This window comes from Leucoraja erinacea, chromosome 6 (assembly GCF_028641065.1).
Source record: "Leucoraja erinacea ecotype New England chromosome 6, Leri_hhj_1, whole genome shotgun sequence".
Taxonomy (NCBI): domain Eukaryota; kingdom Metazoa; phylum Chordata; class Chondrichthyes; order Rajiformes; family Rajidae; genus Leucoraja; species Leucoraja erinaceus.
Window position 1 is genome coordinate 49,704,984 of NC_073382.1, and position 23,151 is coordinate 49,728,134.

The window sequence follows — 23,151 nt, forward strand, 5'->3', positions numbered from 1 at the left end:
CGGAGTCATCGAAAACTCTGCTGTTCAAGCCCTAAGCTGTGCTATGATCATTGTTTTAAGTCCCTCCAAGACGTCATTCTATCTAGAATTTTTTTCCAGACACAGATTTCCGCTTTCCATCAACTTTGGTTTCATGAACGTTCCCGTTGATGAGAAACCTTTAGCTGCCTCCGTCTGGAATTCCTTCCCAAAAACCAGAAGAACTCCATGAATATGTTGTTATGATTGTGTTTATAGTTTGTTTGGTTGTTTGTCTTTTGCACAAAAGTCCGCGAGCATTGCCACTTTCATTTCACTGCACATCTCGTATCTGTATGTGACAAATAAACTTGACTTGACTTGAAGGTGGCTTACGAATATCTTCTCATGGGCAATTTGACAGATTGATTTTTGAGATATTGATTTGAAAGAGAGAGAGATTGGAAATAAATGCTGTCAATTCCAGCGATCCCCAACATGGTAAATTAATAAATTAAAGAAAAAGTCAGTGCGGAACAATTGTTGATAAGTGGGAGTGTCCACTGTGTCTTTTAGACCACGATTTCAAAGCAAGCAATTCCCATGACCAAAATTAAGACACCAAGTGCTGGGGTAACTCAGCGGGGCAGGCAACATCTCTGTGGTTACACAGAAAAGCTGGAGAAACTCAGCGGGTGCAGCAGCATCTATGGAGCGAAGGAAATAGGCAACGTTTCGGGCCGAAACCCTTATTCAGATCTATTTCCTTCGCTCCATAGATGCTGCTGCACCCGCTGAGTTTCTCCAGCTTTTCTGTGTAACCTTCGATTCTCCAGCATCTGCAGTTCCCTCTTTAACAACATCTCTGTGGAACGTGGATGAGAGATGCTGACTGACCCACTGGGTTTGCAAACCAACATCAAACGTCACCAACCCATGTTCTCCAGAGATGCTGAAACGAAGAACTGCAGACGCTGGATTTTACCAAAATATTGACACAATGTGACTCAACAGGTTTGAAGTAGGATCCCGACCTGAAACTCCAGGGATACTGCCTGACCCGCTGTTGCTCCAGCACTTTGTGTCTTTCGCCAGAAATGCTGTCTGGCCTGCTGAGTTACTCCAGCACTCTGTATGATGTTGTGCATTAACCAGCATCTGCCGTTCTTTATTTCAGCAAGTGTATAAGCGGCTGCTTGCAGGTCCCCGCCAGTCCGCCTGGGTGCGCTGCAGGCGGCCTCGGGGCGAGTCCGGGGCGGTTGGCTGTTGGACGGGCGGCGCATGCGCGGTTCCCGAGCCGTTTCAACCAACCGCCCGCCGACGGCGCGCGCGAAATTCAAGCGGATCGTGCGCGCGGACGCGGTGCTGCCTGGGTGCCCGCTAAGTCGCTTAGAAACAAAACACCGCCCTCTGACCTGTAAGTCATTGTTTACGGGGTTTTATTTTTACTAAACACATTTTTTTTAAATCACGGTGGAAATAGGCCTTCCGGGATTTGCAGCCGCGCTGAAGATCGAACCCAGTCTGGCTGCGTCTTGAATTGATCGCCCGGCTCTCTGTGCAGCCGCAAGAGGACATTGCTGCACCTTTTAAAATTTGGTTTAGCAATGTTTAAGTTTGGTTTAGCAATGTAAGAGACAGGGATGTTTTATTACCGTTTGTCCCCAAACTGATCAATTAAATTCTTACTTGCAACGGCACAACAGATATGCAAACACATCACTCAGTAGATCATGAGATCAAGGAGCAGGATACCACTCTCCTGCCTTCTACCCGTAACCACAGTGGCGCAGCGGTACACACATGAGAACAGGAGGGTACACAAAAATGCTGGAGAAACTCAGCGGGTGCAGCAGCATCTATGGAGCGAAGGAAATAGGCGACGTTTCGGGCCGAAACCCTTGTCCAGGACTGCATGTTCCAACTAGTGAAAGTAGCTAGAATTGTAGAAGTCTTCGGAAGATATGCATCATGATTTCATTATTCGTCAACACATAGAACATAGGGACAGCCTTGATGGAACTAAATGAGATGTTGACATGGCCTTACCGGAGAACAGCCTGCAGTTTTGTTCATGGTACTGAAACATTATGGGAACAATGCGGAGGTATAGGGTGATTTCACGAAAGGTCACTGGAGCTAGATCCGCACCCACGTGACCGAAAATCTCAACTGGAGTACATGCTATACATCCGGTACATGTTAGTGAATGGGAAAACACGCACTTTCCCACCCGTTAAAAACATCGAAAACGGCCAGTTTGCTCGCTGAATTTCATCAAAAGTACGTCAATAATGCCTTACTTTTGGTGAAATTAAGCGAGCAAACGCGATAATTCCCGATATTTTGGACCTTTAAATCTCCACGGCAAATGTCCGCTGTTCACTTCTGCTGGATTGGCACCTTCAGCTCCCTCTTTAATTTACCTTAGTTTCTATCTTTTTTTTGGACAGTAAATCTAGGTAGCTGTGCCTCACGGTCACCCCGACTGGCACAGTAAATTGCAGCTCAAAAACTGGCCGTTTTCGATGTTTTTAACGGGTGGGAAAGTGCGTGTTTTCCCATTCACTAACATGTACCAGATGTATAGCATGTACTCCAGTTGAGATTTTCGGTCACGTGGGTGCGGATCTACGCTCCAGTGACCTTTCGTGAAATCACCCTATAGTTAATGCATTGCCAGGGCTAGAGGATTTCAACTGTGGGAAAGTATGGCAATGTTTTATAGAGTCATACAGCATGAAACAGGCCCTTCAGCCCAACGCATTCATGCTGACCAAGATGCCCTATCTAAGCTCGTCTCATTTGGCCCATTGCCCTCTTAATCCTTCCTATCCATGTATTTGTCCAAGTGTCTTTCAAATGCTATTATAGTACCTACCTCAACTACCTCCTCTGACAGCTTGTTCGATATCCCCACCACCTTCTGAAAATGGGAGATATCAGAAGTTGATCAATCCCTCCAAACCGTCACATTGCATTTGACAATCAGAATCTTTTCAAAACTCCTGTCTGAATTCTCTGGGAATTCCGTCGCTTGTAAAAATTGACCATCACCAGCGTGGAGATGGCACTGAATTTGTGTTATATTGACATTATGCTTGAATTCTTTGGAGAAAAACAACTTCAATGGCACAGTGGTAGAATTACTGCCATACAGTGCTAAAGACCCGCGTTCAATTCTGACTACGTGTGCCGTCTGTACGTTCTTCTGTGACCGTGTGGGTTTTCTATGGGTGCTCCGGTTTCTTCCCATGCACCATAGAGGTTTGTAGGTTAATTGGCTTTGGTATAATTGTAAGTTGGTCAGTGTGGACTCGGTCGGCTGAAGGACGTGCTTCCACACTGTATCTCTAATGTCTAATGTTCTGATGGCTGAGTCTCTGAAGTGGAGAAGGCAGCATGATTGCATGTATCCATTTGAACATAACCAAATTTATTCTAGATTTTCATGTATTTAAAATGTTTTTAATTTTCTTTCGTAGTTTGCTTTGAACCAAGATGGATGTTGCAGCTCATTTCTTCACCAAGTTAAAAGTACTTGCAATAAATTTGGAGAAAGAGATCGAATATTTGGACCATGCTTTGAATCATGAAGATGGTAAGTAAGTTAATTAATACTTTGCAGTGCAGTTTCAAAGATGAATTTCTCTATTCTACTGAAAGGACATAAGAAATCCTAAAACTTATGAATGTCCATCATCTATGCATTAGTTGTCCTATATAAACTCTTAGAAATGTTCAGTTAAGACAAGTTAGACGAGACGAGTAGATGATTATCATTTAGTTTAATATAAATAAGACAAAGGGCATTCATTTTATGATGTTAACCATCCCAATGGTTATAGCAATATAAATGAGGAGCTGGAGTTGGCCACACATCCTATGAATCTGCTGCAATATTCTTGATGATCACAACTGATCTGATCGTAGCCTCTCTTTCACACTTCTACCACTCCCTGGAAAACGTCGGCTCATGTGTCTCAATTCTACCTGTCTTAAGTGGAAAGCAAGAGTCATGAAAAGTTTTATGGAACTGATCCTCAATTTGCCTAGCAATAAATTATGTCAATAGTGTTTAATTATGATATGCACTGGGAACAGAACAATGAAATGATGTTCTGTGAGGTTTCCTAATTATGTGCTGTACCTATACACTAGCCTTTTGCGAATTGTATACAAAGCCACCCATATCCTACAATGCTGAGCTTTCCAAGCACTTGCCATGTAGTTATAATGTTGAATTTTTATTATTCTGGCAGAATGGGCATTTTTTTTTCTAGGTTATATTCCATTTGCCAGATCTTAATCAATTAGTGTAACCTATCCATGTCCCCTTTCCTCTGACTGTTCTATCTTTGTGTCGACAATAAATTTACCATCCATATCATCAGCATCTTCACCAAAATTATTTATATCGATTCTGAACGGTTGAGTCTAGTTTAGTTTAGAGATACACTGTGGAAACAGTCCCTTCGGCCCACCAAGTCCAGGCCGGCCAACGATCATCTGTATATTAGTTTGATTCTACATTCTAGGCACAATTTACAGAGACCAAATAACCTACAAACCTGCATGTGATTGGAATGTGGTAGGAAACGGGAGCACCCGGAGAAAACCCACGCGATCATAGGGAGAACGTACAAACTCCGTACAGACACCACACGTAGTCAAAATCAAATCCGGGACTCGGAAGCTGTGAGGCAGCAGCTCCACTGCTGTGCCACCCCTAAGTCCCGAGTACACAACTAGTTACAACTGCTAAAAATCGTGTACTTCCTGATAACTTACTTATCTTCAACCATAGGCACAAAAAGCTGAAGTAACTCACCAGGACAGGCAGCATCTCTGCAGAGTCTGAAAAAGGGTCTCGACCCGAAACGTCACCCAGTCCTTCTCTCCAGAGATGCTGCCTGTCTGTTACTCAAGCTATTGTGTCTTTCATCGGTTTAAACCAGCATCTGCAGTTCCTTACACTTATCTTCAACCATGCCAGCATGATATTGTTTTAATGTGGCACCTTATGAACAGCTCTCTGCAAATTTATGTGTAGTACATCCATGGACCCATCCACAACACATTACAGCTTCAAAGAACTACAGCAAATTGGTCTAATGCGACTTCCCTTTCACAAAACCAAAGTATAGCATTCAATAATAACTTCAAGTAGGTTGCTAGTGACACATGCTAAGCCAACTGGCCTGAAGTTTCTTGCTTTTGGGGTGCCTCCCTTTTTGAATAAAGTATGGATTTGTGGGATACTGAAAGAAATGTAATACAACCTTCTTAGAATATATGGCATTTTAGAAAATTAAAACCAACATATCACCTATCTCATTAGCTGCCTCATTTAAGATGCTATGATGAAGTCCATCTGGATCTGGGTATCTTGACAGACTCACAGCTACAGTGCCCTCCATAATGTTTGGGACAAAGACCCATCATTTATTTATTTACCTCTGAATTCCACAATTTGAGATTTGTATTAGAAAAAAATCACATGTGGTTAAAGTGCACATTGTCAGATTTTATTAAAGGCCATTTTTATACATTTTGGTTTCAGCATGCAGGATTTACAGCTGTGTTTAAACATAGTCTCCCCCCCCATTTCAGGGCACCATAATGTTTGGGACAAATGGCTTCACAGGCGTTTGTAATTATTCAGGTGTGTTTAATTGCCTCCTTAACGCAGGTATAAGAGAGCTCTCAGCACCTAGTCTTTCCTGCAGTCTTTCCATCACATTCGGAAACTTTTATTGCTGTTTATCAACATGAGGACCAAAGTTGTGCCAATGAAAGTCAAAGAAGCCATTATGAGTGAGAAACAAGAATAAAACTGTTAGAGACATCAGCCAAACCTTGAGCTTACCAAAATCAACTGTTTGGAACATCATTAACAGGGCTCTCGCTTAACTTTTTTTCCCTGTTGCCAGCCGGGCAAGCTAGGCAGCTTTTTAGGTTGGCAAATGACAGTTTAGGTGGTCATTTAAGACGGCTTGCATGACACGTGCGATAATGTGCTCGGACGAAGTGCGTAGTTATCAGTCAGAATTATGGTCAATGAAACATTCACATATTATTTCTGCTTCAAATAAAGTCACAAACTAAACATATTCACCAATCAAGACATGATATATACCACAATGACATGCAGCAAAATGACAATACGGTATCTCATCTCCTTTTACATGTTGCAATGAATGCAATTCCTATTATTTCTTTCCACTTCCAAACAAAATTCTGGTTGGATTATTGAGCGTATGATCAACCTCAGTGAGACCAAGTGCAGGCTTGGCGATCGCTTTGCACAGCACCTACACTCAGTTCGCAATAACCAACCTGATCTCCGGGTGACTCAGCACGTCAACTACCCCTCCCATTCCGAATCTGACCTTTCTATCCTGGGCCTCCTCCTAGGCCAGAGTGAGGCCCACTGCAAATTGGAGGAACAGCACCTCATATTTAGCTTGGGTAGTTTACACCCCAGCAATATGAATATTGGCTTCTCCAATTTCAGGTAGTCCTTGCTATTTCCCTCCTTCCCCTCCTATTCCCAGCACTCCCACAGCCTACTGTCTCCGCATCTTCCTTTTTCCCGCCCCCCCCCCCCGACATCAGTCTGAAGAAGGGCATCCATAGATGCTGCCTCACCCACTGATTTTCTCCAGCTTTGTCTACCAACGGGATCCCACCACTGGCCACATTTTCCCATCTCCTCCCCTGTCGGCTTTCCGCAGAAACCGCTCCTTCCGTAACTCCCTGGTCAATTCGTCCCTTCCCACCCAAATCACCCCCTCTCCTGGCACTTTTCCTTGCAACCGCATGAAGTGCTACACTTGTCGCTTTACCTCCCCCCTTCACTCCATTCAAGGACCCAAGCAGTCTTTCCAGGTGCGGCAGAGGTTCACGTGCACCTCCTCCAACCTCATCTATTGCATCCGCTGCTCTAGGTGTCAGCTGCTCTACATTGGTGAGACCAATCATAGGCTTGGCGATCGCTTTGCCCAATACCTCCGCTCGGTTCGCAATAACCAACCTAATCTGAGGAAGGACATTATTGCCATGGAGGGAGTACAGAGAAGGTTCACCAGACTGATTCCTGGGATGTCAGGACTTTCATATGAAAAAAGACTGGATGGATCTTATAGAAACTTAAAAAATTCTTAAGGGGTTGGACAGGCAAGATGCAGGAAGATTGTTCCCGATGTTGGGGAAGTCCAGAACAAGGGGTCACAGTTTAAGGATAAAGGGGAAATCTTTTAGGACTGAGATGAGAAAAACATTTTTTACACAGAGAGTGGTGAATCTCTGGAATTCTCTGCCGCATAATGTAGTTGAGGCCAGTTCATTGGCAATATTTAAGAGGGGGTTAGATGTGGCTAAAGGGATCAGGGGGTATGGAGAGAAAGCAGGTACAGGATGATCAGCCATGATCATACTGAATGGCGGTGCAGGCTCGAAGGGCCGAATGGCCTACTCCTGCACCTATTTTCTATGTTTCTATGATCTCCCGGTGGCTCAGCACTTCAACTCCCCCTCCCATTTCGAATCCAACTTTTCTGTCCTGGGCCTCCTCCATGGCCAGAGTGAGGCCCACCGTATATTGGAGGAGCATTTTTTAGAGCATTTCTCCAGCATTTTTGTCTCCCCGTTTACACAAGTTCTGTTATCCCACTTTCCTCACCCACTCCCTGCACATTAGGGGCAATTTTACAGAGACAAGTTAACCTACAAAGCCAATGCATCTTTGGGATGTGGGAGGAAACCTACATGCTTGCAGGGAGAATGGGCAAATTCAACACAGACAGTGCCAGAGAACAGGATCAAACTCAGATCCCTGGCGTGTGAGGTAGCAAGTCCACGAGCTGTGCCACTATATTTTATTTTCCAACACACAAAAAATTATACGTTGATAACTTTGGTTACTAAAAAAAAAGAAACTATCCATTTTCAGTCTTAAATCTCAAAGTGATGCTATATCCCCCTTTACAGCTACTGAATGTTTTAATTCAGTTCAAGACTATGGGACAGTGCATTGGCCATAAAGATGCTGCATAAAATTGCCAGAGACCCGGAATTGATCCTGAATATGGGTGCTGTCTATATAGATTTTGCTCCTTTTCCCTTTGATTGCATGGGTTTTCTCTGGTGCTCTTGTTCCCTTCTACATTCCAAAGGTGTGCAGGAACCTTTTTCAGACCCAACCCAAAACATAATATTTTCCTTTTGTCCAGAGATTCTGTCTGACCTGTTGAGTTACTCCAGCTTTTTGTGTCTATCTTCAGTTTAAACCAGCATCTGCAGTTCTTTCCTACACACACGATACTATACGATAGGACTTTATTAATCCCAGCATGGAAATTGTATGTGTGTATAGTTATATATTCATATATAAATATACACTGTTTTGTTTTCTCGTTTATAAGATTGTTTACAGAGTACTATGTTTACGTATTCTGTTGTGCTGCTGCAAGTAAGGATTTAATTGGGGCATGAGAGAATAAAACACTCTTGATTCTTGACTTACGTCGCTAATGTATGGGATAGAACTAGTATACGGGTGATCGGTGGTCAGTGTGGACTCGGTGGGCCGAAGGGCCTGTTTCCACGCTGTATGTTTAAATTAAACTAAAACACTAAAACCAGAGAAATCTATATTTAATTTATTTTTATTGGAGGAAAAAAAATTACAGTACCTCTGACGTATTGCATTACATTTCCCTCCATTTTGTTTGTTATATATAATAACAAAATAACCCTTACCCACCCTCCCTAAACACCCCTTGGCAGCTAATGTTTTCACAATACAAATATATCACAAACACAAATGCACATTTTAACAATAATAAAGTAACAAAACAGAATAAAGGCGGCTCCCCACTTACTGTCAAGTGCCCTCAGTCAATAGGTAGTTCCTTTAGACCCTCAAAGTATGATAATAAAAAAAAGGGTTCCCATTTCAAATAAAACCTTTTCACAGATCCCCTCAATGTGAATTTAATCTTTTCTAACCGTAAAAAAAAAATCACATCTTCCAGCCAAGCAGCAGCAGATGGAGGAGTGGTAGATTTCCAGACCAGCAAGATTCTCCTACGGGCCAAAAGTGACGTAAATGTAATGATATCAGACTGGGTTGTATTTAAACCCAAGCTTTTATCTGCTACACCAAATACAGCTACAAGCGGGCAAGGTCTCACTGTCTTCCCAAGGACTTCACTGATGGTTTTAAAAACCACTGCCCAGTAGTTACCAAGTTTGGGGCAAGACCATAATGCATGAGCTAGATTGGCTGGAGAGAAGAGGAAATCTAAAGAAGGGTCTCTACCCGAAACATCACCCAATTTCTGCTATCCATAGATGCTGGCTGCTCCATGGAGTTCCGCCGCATAATTAAAGCATGGAATAGTCTTCACCCTACTATAGGTACCCAACCAGAAGCAATTAAATTTAAGGTAGCTCTTTTTTTCCCCCAAGAACACTTTTTTGTTTAAGTCCAAGTCAAGAGTCAAGAGAGTTTTCAGGGCTCTCGCTTAACTTTTTTTCCCTGTTGCCAGCCGGGCAACCTTGGCAGCTTTTTAGGTTGCCAAATGACAGTTTAGGTGGTCATTTAAGATGGCTTGCATGACGCGTGCTCGGACGAAGTGCGTAGTTACCAGTCGGAATTATGCTCAATGAAGCATTCACATATTATTTCTGCTTCAAATAAAGTCACAAACTAACATATTCACCAATCAAACATGATATATACCACAATGACATGCAGCAAAATTATAATACGGTATCTCAACTCTTTTTACACATTGCATTTAATGCAATTTTTATTATTTCTTTCCACTTCCAAACAAAAATGTGGTTGGATTATTCAGCGTATGATCAACCAGTGTCAATAAATCCTGAATCTTGATAACATATATGCTTAACCATGTACACTACAGATTGATGCAAGCATGTTTTCTGTGAAGGACCGAAATTTACCATGACATGGCCATAGCATGGGTCGTTATTGCTATTGGTACAGAAACACTCTTGCTTCCAACATAATTTATCCACAACAAAATATACAGGTTGCAAGGAATTTTCAAAAGGCATATTATGATAATAGCTGTTAAAACTGACTATACCCATCTGATAGGTTAAACATTACACTAACTAGCAAGAGATGGCCAAAGGACATAAATGCAGCAAATGTTCTTTTGGTGATATATTTAAACGTGTCACGACGCCACATTACCGGACATTCAGATTAGATGGATGTGGCAATCATGATACCCAGTTTGTAAACAACATTTCAAAAAAAATTGTTGATAAACGCTTTTTCCATCATTCCCACTTCAGAATTAACGTTAAAATTTCAACTGAAATATCTCCTGACCAAATTTGTGATGTATATGACTGACTGTAGAAGTAAAACCTGGATAAATCCAACGTATAGTTGTGAATGTTGCTCATTAAATAACTACAATACTGCTACTCCATATATAGAGCATTGATTTGCCGTTAAAATGAATGATGTAATAACGTGTCACTGCGGTTTTAATGTTTCACATGTTAACAATTTAATTAATCCATCTTTATGGATTAAAACAAATAATAATATTGGGAATTAAAACATATTTGATTGCATTCCGTTATCAAACATAGTCAATGTTAGCTTTGAAGACATTTTCAGCACAGGGTCGAGGGGAGGGGTGTATGAATCGGTGCAGGATGGATAGATGGTGGAGGGGGGGGGCGCTTGAGAAGGCAATTGGTGCGGATTGGATGGATTGATGCAGGGGAATTAGTGCGTGTTAGTTGGAGTAGGTAAAATTGTGAGGAGAGAGCGCGGGGGACGTCAGTGGGGTTGAATGGGTCACAGGTCTGCCGATAGTGTTTTGGCACGTCTCCCTCCTCCAATCACCGCGCTCTATCCTCAGTACACCTCCCCCCCCCCCCCCCCCCCCCCTACTCTACGTCCGCCTCTGACCGACTCCTCCCTCCTCCAAGGAGGAGGAGATGGAGCCGCCGCTGCTGCTGTGAGGGGCCTGTCATTCGCTCTTAGCTTGAAAGCGCCGTTAGCTGAGTGGCAGCAGCGGCCGTTATCAGGCTGGGCGGGGTGCGGGAGGAGGAGGAGATGGAGCCGCCGCTGCTGCTGTGAGGGGCCTGTCATTCGCTCTGACCCTCCGTCACGCCACACTTAGCATCTTTCCCACAACCGTCGCCGACACAAAACGTCACGTTCATTTTCTCCAGAGATGCTGCCGGACCCGCGGACTTACTCCCGTTTTTTGTGTCTATCTTCGGTATAAACCAAGTTGATTTAGGTTGCCCGGCGGCACTTTGAGTGGTCAGTGGCACTCGGGCAACCGCTAATTTCGAGCCCTGATTTTATTGTCATGTGTCCCAAATAAGACAATGAAATTCTTGCTTGCTGCAGCACAACAGAATATGTAAACATAATACAGAACAGGAGATAAAGGTTCACTGTGTCCATAGACCATATATATATATATGCGCAATAAATAAACAGATAAAATGCAATATGCTGTTATTTTTCAGAGTTTGGTGGTGGTGTTTAAATTCTGTTTAGATTCCATTTCGAATATTTTTGGAGGACCAGGAAACCAAGAAGCAAGAGTTGCTCCAGGGAGTGATTCTGCGTTGGTTTTCAGCGGTCACGGCGAGTGGACAGCAATGGCAGCCAGATTTCCCACCATGCAAAGGAAGGGAGAAAGTGGCCGATGCCGACCAGTTGCAGTGGCAGTGCGCATGTGCAGGGCGGCACATGCGCACAACCACGGCCGACAATGTGCTGTCCAAAGATCCTTTGTGCTGGCCAAAGGATCTTTGTTGCTGGCCATGGTTGTGCGCATGTGTAAGGCGGGCAGCCGTGCCGGCGGACGAGGTGCGGGCGGAGACACGGACAGCGGGCGGAGACTCGAGACATGGACACGGATAGCGGGCGGAGAGAGAGAAAGATAGAGAGGGGGCCCGCTCAGAATTAAACGATAGGTGTCCCGGGTGCTTGCCAAGCCGGGCAAAATGGCATGGTTTTTAGGTTGCCTGGCAGGGCTGTGGGTTGCCATTGGCAACCGCTAATTTCAAGCCCTAATTAAGAAGAAAGTGAGCACTAGTGAGCCTACTAATCGCAAAGGGACCTCCACAGCTGATGACAAAAGAATTCTCTCTATAATAAAGAAAAATCCTCAAACACCTGTGCGACATATCAGAAATACCTTGGAGGAACAGCACCTCATATTCCGCTTGTGGAGTCTGCATCCTGGGGGCATTAACATTGAATTCTCCCAATTAGCCCTTGCTGTCTCCTCCCCTTCCTATCTCTCCCTCAGCCCTTGGGCTCCTCCTCCTTTTTCCTTTCTTCTCCCCGCCCCCTCCCACCCCCATCAGTCTGAAGAAGGGTTTCGGCCCGAAAAGTTGCCTATTTCCTTCGCTCCATACATGCTGCTGCACCCACTGAGTTTCTCCAGCATTTTTGTGTACCTTCGATTTTCCAGCATCTGCAGTTCCTTCTTAAACACTCTTCAGGGGTCAGGTGTGGATTTGTCAATGACCACTGTCCGCAGAAGACTTCATCAACAGAAATACAGAGGCTACACTGCAAGATGCAAGCCACTGGTTAGCTGCAAAAATAGGATGGACTGGTTATATTTTGCAAATAAGTACTTAAAAGAGCAACCACAGTTCAGGAAAAGGGTCTTGAGACAGATGAGACGAAGATTAACACAACAGAGTGATTGCAAGAGCTAAGTAGGGAGGAGAGAAGGAACTGGTCAAGATCCAAAGCATACCACCTCATCTGTGAAACACGGTGGTGAGGGTGTTATGATCTGGGCATGTATGGCTGCTGAATGTACTGGCTCACTTATCTTCAATGATGATACAATTGCTGAAGGTAGTAGCATAATGAATTCTGAAGTGTATAGACACATCCTCTCTGCTCAACTTCAAACAAATGCTTCAATACTCATTGGCCGGCGGTTCATTCTACAGCAAGACAATGATCCCAAAGGTTTTGCTAAAGCAACAACGTTTTTAAAAGCAAAAAAATGGTCAATTCTTGAGTGGCCGTGTCAATCACCTGATCTGAACCCAATTGAGCATGCTTTTTACATGCTGAAGAGAGAACTTTGAAACTAGCCTCCAAAACAAGCATAAGCTAAAGATAGCTGCAATACAGGCCTGGCAGAGCATCACCAGAGAAGACACCCAGCAACTGGTGATGTCCATGAATCACAGACTTCAAGCAGTTATTGCATACAAAGGATATGCAACAAAATACTAAACATGACTGCTTTCATTTACATGACATTGCTGTATCCCAAACATTATTTTGTCCTGAAATGGGGGGACTATGCATAAACACTGCTGTAATTTTTACACGGTGAAACCAAAATGTATAAAATTGGCCTTTGTTAAAAATCTCAAATTGTGGAGTACAGAAGCAAATAAATGATGGGTCTTTGTCCCAAACATTTTGGAGGGCACTGTATTTATGAGGTGTAACATACCTTTTATAGTGAAGACTGATGCAAGGTGCCTCTTTAATTGTCTGTCATTCTCTGAGCTTTCTGTAAGACCAAAGGTCTCTCTGTCATTTTAAATATGTATCAACATTTACTACTTGTTTTTATATTTCTGATTTGCTTTATCTGCATTCTTTCATTCTACGCTAATGCTTTAATCATCTGTTGTCTTATTATATTCTATCCAATCTTCTGCAATTATTTGTTTTATCTTTAAGTTTATGCTACAGAGGGATGTTGAGCACCCTCTTTTCCAGGGTGGTGCATTATATTGTGTCTTCTGCTTTGAATTTACTCAAACATGCAGGAACAAAAAAAAAAACCTAACATTTTCTTTCTATCCCATGAAGATCATGAAGAAACTGCTCCCAAAAAGATCCTTCATGAATTACATTCTGAAGTTAGAAATATTAAGGTAAGTATTAAATTATGCATACATTCCAACAGTCGATTGACTATGTTGGAAGCTTCAATTCTATTTCTAACTATTTGATTGAAATTCATCCATATCATCTTAAGTAGTTTCTTACTGCATTGCCCCATCTCTATTATTATAAAACTGATCTTGGATGTGAAGTATTTATTTGTGTGTCTTGTTTGTCTGTGATTCACATCTCCTCGAAAACACGACGTGCTAATGGTGAAATTTTATCATATTCCGATAGAGATTTACCTCATGATTTCAAAAAATCGCCTCATCTGAAAATTTGATTCATTATTTCTTGAGTTATTTTAATTAAAACTATCAGAAGACAAATTATTTTAAAACTTGGTATGTTCATTACTGCAGTTAATTATTTGAGCCTTTTGTCAGCAGTTCTGATTCTTAGAATTTGCTGATGACGATCAGGGTTTCAAATGTGCAGCAGTTTCAGAAATATTTTTGAACTGGTTTGAATAGACTAATATATATTTTCATCAAGAAAAATCACCACAAAGCCCAATTCAGCTATTAGTTTGTTGAATATTTGCATATTAATGTGAATTATTTTCTATTTTACAAAATTTATTTATGCTGTATTTTATGTTCTGGGTATTGCGTATTGCTCATTCAGAATAGCCTTTGGTACGTTGTGGTAAGTTGTCATCTTTACCTGTTTGTCCTTCATCTTTGCGAAATCTAAATACTGGATTGCTGTTGGGGAGGGATTTAGACCAATCAATAATGAAGGAATAGTGATGGTATCCCCATATATTGAAGCCTTTGGACTCCTTGGTGGTAGAGATGTGGCTTTGGGAGGTATTTTTGGGGTAACCGAGGCAAATGCATTTTGTGGATAATACATAAATAGGATGGTGATGGACATCAGTCAAGTGGGCTCCTTTGTCCTGGAGGGTGTTGAGTTTCTTGGGTTTTGTTGGAGCTCCATTCATTCAGTCACAAATGTGACTTGTGCCTTGTAGATGATAGAAAGGCTTTGAGCTGTCAGCACATGAACCGCTTGCGCTGACAACAGGATTTGTGTACAAGGATTGAGTTTCTGGCCAATGGTCACCTTCAGGATGTTGAAGGAGGGGGTACTTGACGATGGATGTCAGGTGTAACGGTTATACTGTCCTGATGGAGGTGGGCATTGCCCAGCAATTTTTACAGCAGTTCTAGACTAAGTGGGACCTGTTGGGTCCCTCTGTCACACGGGAGGCTTGGTCCCCCAACGCAATATTCCATCACTAAGCCATAGCCCCCAACTGCGCATGATCGGCTGATGATCCTGCACTAACGGCAGAAGTTAAATTAAAGTTAATAACTTTGCATTTAATATTTCCATCACCTCTCCATATCTCTTCCTACTCCTATCCTCCTCCATTCCCCCTCATCCCCCAGCACTCCGTCCCCCTCCTCTTGACACTCCCTCTTCTTTCACCTGGGAGACAGGGAGAGGGAGGGAAGGAGAGAGGCAAAGAGAGAGAGAGGGATCAAAAGAAAGAGGGAGGGAGGGAAAGGAAAGAAGGAGGGAGAGAGGGATGGGGTGGGAGGGAGAGGCAGAGAGGGATGGAAAGAAAGAGGGAGAGGGAGGGAGAGTGAGTGGTGTATCAGTTTTACAGTTAATAGAGAGGGGGAGGGAAAGAGAGTGGATGGATAGAGGGGTGGGACAGAGGAGAGAGAGTGGGAGGGAGGGAGAGAGAGTGAGAGGGAGTGAGGGAAGGAGGGCTGGTCCCTGACCCCGGACCCAGGCTCGTCCTTGGTTCCATCCCAGGCTGCCGCTTCTTTCTCGGCCCCGGTCACGGCCCCATCCCAAGCCCCGGGCTCGCCCCTTACTTCAGCTCCAGCCCCAAGCCCAGTCCCCGGGCTCGGCCCGTGGCACCACCCTACCCACCCGGCCGCTGCCACTCCTTCACCGCGGCGACCTCCAGCCAACTGTCACAGCGGGCGCGGCCAATCAGTGCGGCGATGGTGCAAGAAAGGAGGCCAATCTGCGTGGCGGCGACTGATAGGAAAGAAGACCAATCTGCGTGGCGGCGACTGATAGGAAAGAAGACCAATCTGCGCATGCGCGGTTTTTAAGATTTTCAAATCTTAATAACTTTTACAATATACCATCGATTGGAATAAAACTTGTTGGACTTGAGCACAGGAGAATGGGATGGGGGCGAAAAATCGTAGCACTATCGTGTACTGTTTTTGCGCAAATAGAAAAACTGCAAACTGGAAGGGCACAAGATCAGCGTTTCAGTTATGTTTACTAGGCCAAGTAGCGCGGGGGGGGGGGATGGGACACCCGCCATGGGCATCTTGGCCAGGCCCCGGGGCAAACCGCCCGGGAAATCCCCCCCCCCCCCCCCCCCCGATCGGCCCTCCCCACTCCATGCCTTGTGTCCAAACACCAGGATCGTGGGACTAAAATGCAACCAGTACCTGAGGAGCAGCCCCTTCAGATATTCATACAGGGGCAGCAACCTCACACACTCCATATACACATGGAACACGGTCTCTACCTCGCCGCAGAAAATACAGGAGGCCGGCGAGCCCATGAACCAGCCCTGTGCTACACTCTCCACCCATCTCTCTCTCCCTCTCCCTCTCCCTCTCTTTCCCCTAATTTGCTTGTAATGTGAGGCCATGAGGTTATAAATCCTGGTGGTATACATTACTCCTGTTTCTGATGGTCCATTGTACCGCATAGCCAGATGTATTCTGTATGTCCCATTTAGCTAAGATGTAATGCCACACAATATGATTGGCTGTCATTTATAGGTGATCTGAAAGGGGTCAGAGATGGTGATACACATGATTGCAGATGCTGGAATCGTATATGCGAAAGACAAAGTGCTGGAGGAACTCCACGGGTTAAACAGCATGGGTGGAGGGAATGAACAGATGTTTTGTGTCGGGTCAATGGAATTCAACAATACCTTTTGCACACTTTTTTTGTTTCCCCTTCAAAGGCAGATTTACATAAAAAAATAGAAACTCTTGAAACAGAACACTCAGAGAACGATGTATTACTCAGAGCCTTCCAGATTCTGCACCAGAAGAATAGTGCAGACCTTGAAGAAATTGAAGAACACTTTCAGAATTATGGATATGAGTCCTTGCATAAAAAAGATGAAGGTATATGAAGAAATAATACGATTAGAATGTAACACATCTGATGATTGATGAACATTTTTTGTATTACACGGGACAAAATAGTTATAACGCGATTTCTGTTGGGAATTGGAGAATCACCTAAATGTTACTTTGCAAATTGACAAGCAGAAAATAACTGCCCTGGAAAAAGCAGGCTAGGGAACTGAAACTGTTTTCACCTAAACCACCCTGCCCTCTCGGTAATCAAACATTATTGTCTTTTAAAAATGCTGTTGGTTTCACCACATGTGACCACTGCAAGTGACAAAAATAGCTTCCATTGATATTTGTGCAATGATCCACCATTAAATAAACCATGTAGCAAACTACCTTCAGATTTTTAGCACCATTAAATCCTTCAGGAGAAATAATTTTGTTATTATGAGTCTGAAACGCTAGCCCCGAACCCCCTTCATGCCATTCACACAGTTGTGTTTATAATGTGCTTTTTTTTTAATAATCGAGGGGCCTAGCATCAATCACCGCCATACATCATTGGCCAAAATCCTCCAATCAGGAAAGCATCAGCACTGCCCTCTGCCTCCCATCATCAAAGTATTTGGGAAATGTTCATGAAAGGTGGTGGTTAAATCTTCAGACTGTTTATAATGTTATAGTGCAAAGTCAATTGCAGTCAAATAATTTAGCCAATGATATGGGAGGGCATCTTATGTCTGGTTGAATTAGATGTTCTCCTGAGGATGAGCCTCATTGCCTTGAAGCGAAGGAAAGTAGGCAACATCCAAATAAAATGCATGTTTCCTCTTCCAAGAACCACAGATGAAATCCATGGAAACTGAAACTGAAGTGGCTGAAAATGCTGGATCTGAGGCTGAACCACAAGATGAAGAAGTTAATACTCCGCAGTGTGAGAAGCCTTCGCTGACTGACCATTTGCGTACCCCACAGCTTGGAGATTTTGGACTTGGTCATTTAATGTTTCAAAGTGTTTGTGGAGTGCCAGAGTGTACCTTGCCTTCAGATCCTAAAATGGCTCAGGAATTCCCTGGAAACTATGATGTGCATTCTTCCATATGTCAAGATCCAGTTTGGCCAAAAACACCAAAGTGCACATTGCAGCTGGGTGATGAGATGCTCCTTACTCCCAAGATGGAAAGTTTTGAAATTGGTGAACACACAGGCTGTGTAAATGATTTTACCATGGCTCTGTACAATAAACGTGATCAACTGAAGAACAACAGGTAACGTATAAATATTTTCAAAAGAAAAAGTCCTTCAACTTTCTGTATTCTGTTTCCAAAGTTCTATTTAATTTTCAAAAAATAATCAATAATAATTGATTTATATCTGATTTTTAGAAGTGGATCATTAGTGAGGGGGAGAAGGAGTGGAGACAGGTTTAAGAAGTATAATAAAGTTTACCGGACATTTTCCTTGGTCCTGAAAACTCCAATGAGCCAATTAATGCCCGGTCAGAGAAGGAGAATGCCTACGGCTGCCCTCGACTGCCTGAAACTAAATAGCGACCCCACTCCACTGCACTACGAGTTAAAAAGAACCATGCCGACCAGATTTTACTCACGGAAAATTTTTCGACATGCTGAAAATTTTTCCGCAACCTAGCTGAGGCCACGAGTATTCGGGAACTTCCCTCACGGAGAGTTCCAGTGAGCTCATAGGACCTCCTAGGACCACGTGTTGACAATGCTGCGAAGTTGAGTCGAGGGCAAACTCGTCTAAGGTCACAGATTAGGTTGCCGCAGTGGGACAGCCCCTTTAAGGATTTATTGTGAATTTCCTGTTTACAGTAAAAAGTGTTTTGCATCTCCGTTCTAAATGGCTTACCCCTGTGGCCCCTGGTTCTGGACTCCCCCCAACATCGGGAATATATTTCCTAACTCTAGTGTGTCCAAACCCTTAAAATTTTATATGTTTCAATAACTGCAATGAACATTAAACATAAAAATAAAACAATTCCTCCAGTTTGATGACCTCGAAAAGATCATCCACACATTTATCTCCTCCCGCCTCGATTACTGCAACTCCCTTTACACTGGCATCAGCCAATCTTCCCTGTCCTGCCTGCAACTGGTCCAAAATGCCGCAGCGAGACTCCTGTCGACCACACCATCCTAATTGACCGTCTCCGGTACGGGGTTGGTAGTGATGGCACTGCCCTGAGCTGGTTCATCTCCTACCTCAAAGGTAGGAGTTTCTCTACTAACATAGGTGACTTTCTCCTCCCCAGCTAGCCTCTGCTGCGGGGTTCCACAAGGTTCCATCCTTGGCCCCATTCTCATCTCCTTGTATATGCTCCCCTTAGGCCAAGTCATTCAAAGGCACGGCATTTCCTTCCATTGCTATGCAGACTATGCACAACTCTATCTCCCCCTGAAGCCCAAAAACCGATCAAATCTACTTAACCTTATCCACTGCCTCGAGGATATAAAGTGTTGGATGGCCCAGAACTTCCTCCACCTAAACAAGAGTAAGTCTGAGGTCATCCTTCTCGGCCCCTCGGACTCAATCAAAATGATAGCAGGCAGCCTTGGAAGCCTTATCCCATTACTCAAACCTCATGTCAAAAACCTTGGCGTAATATTTGACTCAGCATTGAAATTTGACAAACAAGTCAATGCCGTGGTAAAAACTAGCTTCTTCCAGCCTCGGACGATAGCTAAAATAAAACAATTCCTCCAGTTTGATGACCTCGAAAAGATCATCCACACATTTATCTCCTCCCACCTCGATTACTGCAACTGCCTTTACACTGGCATCAACCAATCTTCCCTGTCCCGCCTGCAACTGGTCCAAAACGCCGCAGCAAGACTCCTGACGGGCACCCGAAAATGGACCACATCACCCCGATTCTGGCCTCTCTCCACTGGCTCCCTGTGCGGTTCCGAATAAATTTCAAGATCCTTCTTTATGATTACAAAGCCCTTAACGGGCTTTCCCCCACCAACATCAAAAGTCTGCTTACCCACCACACCACCTCCAGGTCCCTCAGATCGGCCGACTTGGGGTTACTGAACATCCCGCGGACTAGGCATACGCTCAGGGGCGACCGTGCCTTTGCGGTTGCAGCTCCTAAACTGGAACAGCATCCCCCTTCCCATCAGAACTGCCCCCTCCATTGACTCTTTTAAGTAGAGACTTAAAACTCATCTTTACTCTCAAGCCTTTCTTGACGTTCTCTGAGGGAGGGCTATACGTATGTATTTATGTACAGTGGCTTGCAAAACCCCTTGAACTTTCATACCCCTTGAACTTTTCCACATTTTGTCACGTTACAACCACAAACGTAAATGTATTTTATTGGGATTTTATGTGATAGACCAACACAAAGTGGCGCATAATTGTGAAGTGAAAGGAAAATGATACATGGTTTTCAATTTTTTTTACAAATAAAATACTGAAAAGTGTGGCGTGCAAAAGTATTCAGCCCCCTTTACTCTGATACCCTTAAATAAAATCCAGTGCAACCAATTGCCTTCAGAAGTCACCTAATTAGTAAATAGAGTCCACTTGTGTGTAATCTAATCTCAGTATAAATACAGCTGTCCTGTGAAGGCCTCAGAGGTTTGTTAGAGAACATTAGTGAACAAACAGCATCACGAAGCCCAAGGAACACACCAGACAGGTCAGGGATAAAGTTGTGGAGAAGTTTAAAGCGGGGTTAGGTTATAAAAAAATATCCCAAGCTTTAAACATCTCACGGAGCATTGTTCAATCCATCATCCGAAAATGAAAAGAGTATGGCACAACTGCAAACCTACCAAGACATGGCCGTCCACCTAAACTGACAGGCCGGACAAGGAGAGCATTGATCAGAGAAGTAGCCAAGAGGCCCATGGTAACTCTGGAGGAGCTGCAGAGATCCACAGCTCAGGTGGGAGAATCTGTCCACAGGACAACTATTAGTCGTGCACTCCACAAATCGGGCCTTTATGGAAGAGTGGCAAGAAGAAAGCCATAAGATAAGAAGTCCCGTTTGCAGTTTGCCACAAGCCATGTGGGGGACACAGTAAACATGTGGAGGAAGGTGCTCTGGTCAGATGAGACCAAAATTGAAGTTTTTGGCCTAACTGTAAAACGCTATGTGTGGCGGAAAACTAACACTGCACATCACCCTGAACACACCATCCCCACTGTGAAACATGGTGGTGGCAGCATCATGCTGTGGGGATGCTTTTCTTCAGCAGGGACAGGGAAGCTGGTCAGAGTTGATGGGACGATGGATGGAGCCAAATACAGGGCAATCTTGGAAGAAAACCTGTTATAGTCTGCAAAAGACTTGAGACTGGGGCGGAGGTTCACCTTCCAGCAGGACAACGGCCCTAAACATACAGCCAGAGCTACAATGGAATGGTTTAGATCAAAGCATATTCATGTGTTAGAATGGCCCAGTCAAAGTCCACACCTAAATCCAATTGAGAATCTCTGGCAAGACTTGAAAATTGCTGTTCACAGACGCTCTCCATCCAATCTGACTGAGCTTGAGCTATTTTGCAAAGAAGAATGGGCAAAAATTTCAGTGTCTAGATGTGCAAAGCTGGTAGAGACATACCCCAAAAGACTTGCAGCTGTAATTGCAGCGAAAGGTGGTTCTACAAAGTATTGACTCGGGGGGCTGAATACGTTTGCATGCAACACTTTTCAGTTTTTTATTTGTAAAAAAAATTGTAAACCATGTATAATTTTCCTTCCACTTCACAATTATGCACCACGTTGTGTTGGTCTTTCACATAAAATCCCAATAAAATATATTTACGTTTGTGGTTGTAACGTGACAAAATGTGGAAAAGTTCAAGGGGTATGAAAACTTTTGCAAGCCACAAAATGTGAATAGAAAGAATAGTTCAAGGGGTATTGAAAACTTTGTACAAGCCACTGTATGTACTTAGTCAGTCTATGAACCAAACATCCACGGTTGTATAAAGTAAGCAAATAGTACAGACAAAGCACGCATACACACCCAACAATGTAAACCACAGTCCCTTAGTCTGCACTTTGGCCCTTGTGGATCTGTACCGTCTGCCGAGAGTTCAAACAGGGAGTGTTTTATATTCTGGGTTTTTTTGGTGCAGCGATGAACCAATGTTGTATAAAGTTAGTACCTCCACCAATGTAAAGCACTTTGGCCAACGAGAGTTGTTTTTAAAATGTGCTATAGAAATAAAAGTGACTTGACTAAAAGTGACTTAAAGCTTTATGCAGTTTTTAATCTGTTTTATTCCTTTGGCAGAAAAAATTTCAGATAAGCATTCGTAACACCTTAACTTGACAGAAATGGTTTTATCACAAAGTTTCAGTCCAATCCATAATGTCATTAGCAGTGCTAGTGAATGGTTTAGAGTATCTTCATTTCTCAGCACTTGTAAATTAAGGAGGAAAAAAAAGTTTCATATCTTCTTTAGAATTTTTGTGTTAATGAATACACAATTTTGTCAGCAAGTGTAATTACATAATTTGTCTCTGTCAATCTTTAAAGATATGTGTTTCTCAATTTTTCTCTCTCCCATTGTCTACTCCCCGCCATCCCAAAACCAATGGGCTCCAGTGGTAATCCTTCATCTACAGCAGAAGATTTTCCACCAAAAGCCTCTTCATCAGAACAGATTGTAAGGGATGGTTTTGTGCCTTGTATGTCAATGCCTGACGGTAAGTAGGAGGGGTGCGAGATGAGCGGGAGGAGGTGTGGAAATGGCATGGTCAGAGAAATGTGTGCACAAGGGGGAGGACAAAAAAGAGAAAGGGAGAGGCAGGGGTATTACTTGAATTTGGAGAATCCAGTGTTCACACGGTTGTGTTATCAGCTATCCAAGCACAATATGAGGTGCTGTTCTTCGAGTTTGTATGTAGCCTTACTCTGACAATGGAGTCGACCAAGGGTAGTTAAAATGGCTTGGTCAGAGCGCATGTTTGGTGAAATGTTCGCCTAGATTATGCTTGGTCTCTCAGATGTAGAGATCAGGTCGGGAGCACCAAATGCAATGGTCAAAGTTGGAAGAGATGCAGGTGAACTTCTGTCACACCTGGATGGACATGAGACAGGTGTGGGGACAAATGTTACATCTCCTGCAATTGAAGGGGAAAGTGCTAGGGGATGGATGGGTGAATTAATGATATTATATT

General features: G+C 43.5%; 1 protein-coding gene across 2 annotated transcripts in view; it reads left to right on the plus strand.

The window, feature by feature from the left end:
- The first annotated feature begins 1,222 nt into the window (after positions 1–1,222).
- The window catches only part of ska3 (spindle and kinetochore associated complex subunit 3), a 30,096-nt gene continuing 8,167 nt past the window's right edge, over positions 1,223–23,151 (plus strand). For both annotated transcript variants that reach the window (XM_055636978.1, XM_055636979.1), the window contains exons 1-6: positions 1,223–1,375; positions 3,444–3,559; positions 13,832–13,896; positions 16,869–17,034; positions 17,825–18,254; positions 22,577–22,677. In XM_055636978.1, coding sequence (XP_055492953.1) covers positions 3,460–3,559; positions 13,832–13,896; positions 16,869–17,034; positions 17,825–18,254; positions 22,577–22,677 — 862 coding nt within the window. In that variant the 5' untranslated portion in view covers positions 1,223–1,375; positions 3,444–3,459. The remainder of the gene's footprint in view (positions 1,376–3,443; positions 3,560–13,831; positions 13,897–16,868; positions 17,035–17,824; positions 18,255–22,576; positions 22,678–23,151) is intronic.